General features: G+C 44.4%; 1 protein-coding gene across 1 annotated transcript; it reads left to right on the forward strand.

The window, feature by feature from the left end:
- The first annotated feature begins 177 nt into the window (after window positions 1–177).
- LOC111667509 (chymotrypsin-like elastase family member 3B) lies at window positions 178–1,623 on the forward strand. The gene is made up of 5 exons (XM_023423236.2): window positions 178–272; window positions 404–492; window positions 622–719; window positions 931–1,059; window positions 1,407–1,623. The coding sequence occupies exons 1-5, from the start codon at window positions 230–232 to the stop codon at window positions 1,606–1,608; spliced, it is 561 nt and encodes a 186-aa protein (XP_023279004.1). The 5' UTR covers window positions 178–229; the 3' UTR covers window positions 1,609–1,623.
- The last annotated feature ends 128 nt before the right edge of the window (window positions 1,624–1,751 follow it).

Raw genomic sequence — 1,751 nt, forward strand, 5'->3', positions numbered from 1 at the left:
GCCATGTTTTGCACCAGCAGACGGATCGGCCCGGTGTCCTGGCAGAGCAGCTGATGCATCTGTGGAACAGGAAGTTCTTTCCCAGCTACAATCAGCTGTGGAGGCTGATAACAGACGTTCAATGTAATCTGTGTTTAGGTTGACAGACAGACTGAGGAGGTATAAGAGAGCTGGACTAAATGCGTGTGTGTGTGTGTGTGTGTGTGTGTCTCCTCCACAGACTGACATCATGCTGCAGGCGCTGGTCCTCCTGCTGCTTCAGGCAGCATATGGTGAGTACTCTGGCTTGGCTGCAGACATCAGACCGAATAAGGAAGAAGCAGTTATGACAATACGGAAAGGGGAGTTAAGATTAAACACTATATTCATTTAATTTATAGAAAACTTTATCATGTGTTTGTAGTTTTTGGATGTGGTACACCTGCTGTAAAGCCTGACACCAACAGGGTGGTGAATGGACAGGATGCCCGCCCCCACAGCTGGCCCTGGCAGGTAACCACGTTTTAAATCCACTGAACTTTTCTCTTATTGAGAATATAAATAATAATACATTTTATTTATAGGCACCTTTCAAAGCAGTCAAGGACACATTATATCCTCACTGTTCTCTTCCCTCCTCAGATCTCCCTGCAGGTGAAACATGGCAGCCGTTACCATCACACTTGTGGAGGAACTCTGATCGCACCTCGTTGGGTGCTGACCGCTGGACACTGCATCTGGTGACTAACAATGAGATAAGATAGCTACTGTGTGATGCAGGGGATAACGACTGAGAGTGAGAGACAGAGGTCAAGGCTTTATTGCAGCACGCACACAGAAACAATGTTGACGTCTAATATGAGATAAATGGGATCCAGAAGTGTGGAAATATGCAGCAGGAGGAAAATGGAAATAATAATGTGTTATTAAATGATAGAAACTGTGTGACAGGCCGGGAGACGTGTATCGTGTGGTGCTGGGAGAGCACGACATGAGTCAGCAGGAGGGGACTGAGCAGATCAGAGACATTCTGCGTATCGTTGTTCATCCCAAGTGGGACATCGACCATGTGGCTGATGGGTGAGTATATTTTATGTCTCCTTGGGAACCAGCAGAAATAAAAAACAAAAATATTAATATTTTCCTTTTGCAGATAAATAGATAACCTTGTGTTTGTTTCCCCTGTTGCATCCTCACCAAGAATAAATAATTCTGTTTGTTCATCAACGGCTGTAAATACTGACCTTCAATATCAAGTAAATGTAGAAGCAAATAAAACAGTCATGTACTACAAAGTGTAAGAAAAAAATATCATTTGATACCATTCTAAAAAAAAATCTGAGCCCACAAAAAAGATACTGTAACCTTGACAACCATCAGCATTTCATGATGAAGTGAAAACATGACTGTAATTATTTTTCTCACAGCAATGATCTGGCCCTGCTCAAACTGGATAAAAGCCCCGTCATGAGCGACAGCGTTAGCGTGGCTTGTCTTCCAGAGGCTGGAGACACCCCCACCCATGGGACTCCGTGTTACATCTCCGGCTGGGGCAACCTTTACAGTAATGTCACTGTGTCCTCACATGTCACGCGGTCTGTTGCACCGCAGGTCACTGCAGATCGCTGACGGTCACTGAAGGTCACTGCAGTGTTTTACCTGCACAGAAAATGAACAGGATCAGGATCGGACAGGTGTAAATGTTGCCTTTAACTCAGTTTAACAGTGTAACATTAAAGGTCGGCACATTAACAATCTGCCAGTGTTGGATA

Source organism: Seriola lalandi, unplaced genomic scaffold (assembly GCF_002814215.2).
Source record: "Seriola lalandi dorsalis isolate HSWRI2012SDOR001 ecotype SW California unplaced genomic scaffold, Sedor1 jcf7180002003538, whole genome shotgun sequence".
In the NCBI taxonomy this organism is placed as follows: Eukaryota; Metazoa; Chordata; class Actinopteri; order Carangiformes; family Carangidae; genus Seriola; species Seriola lalandi.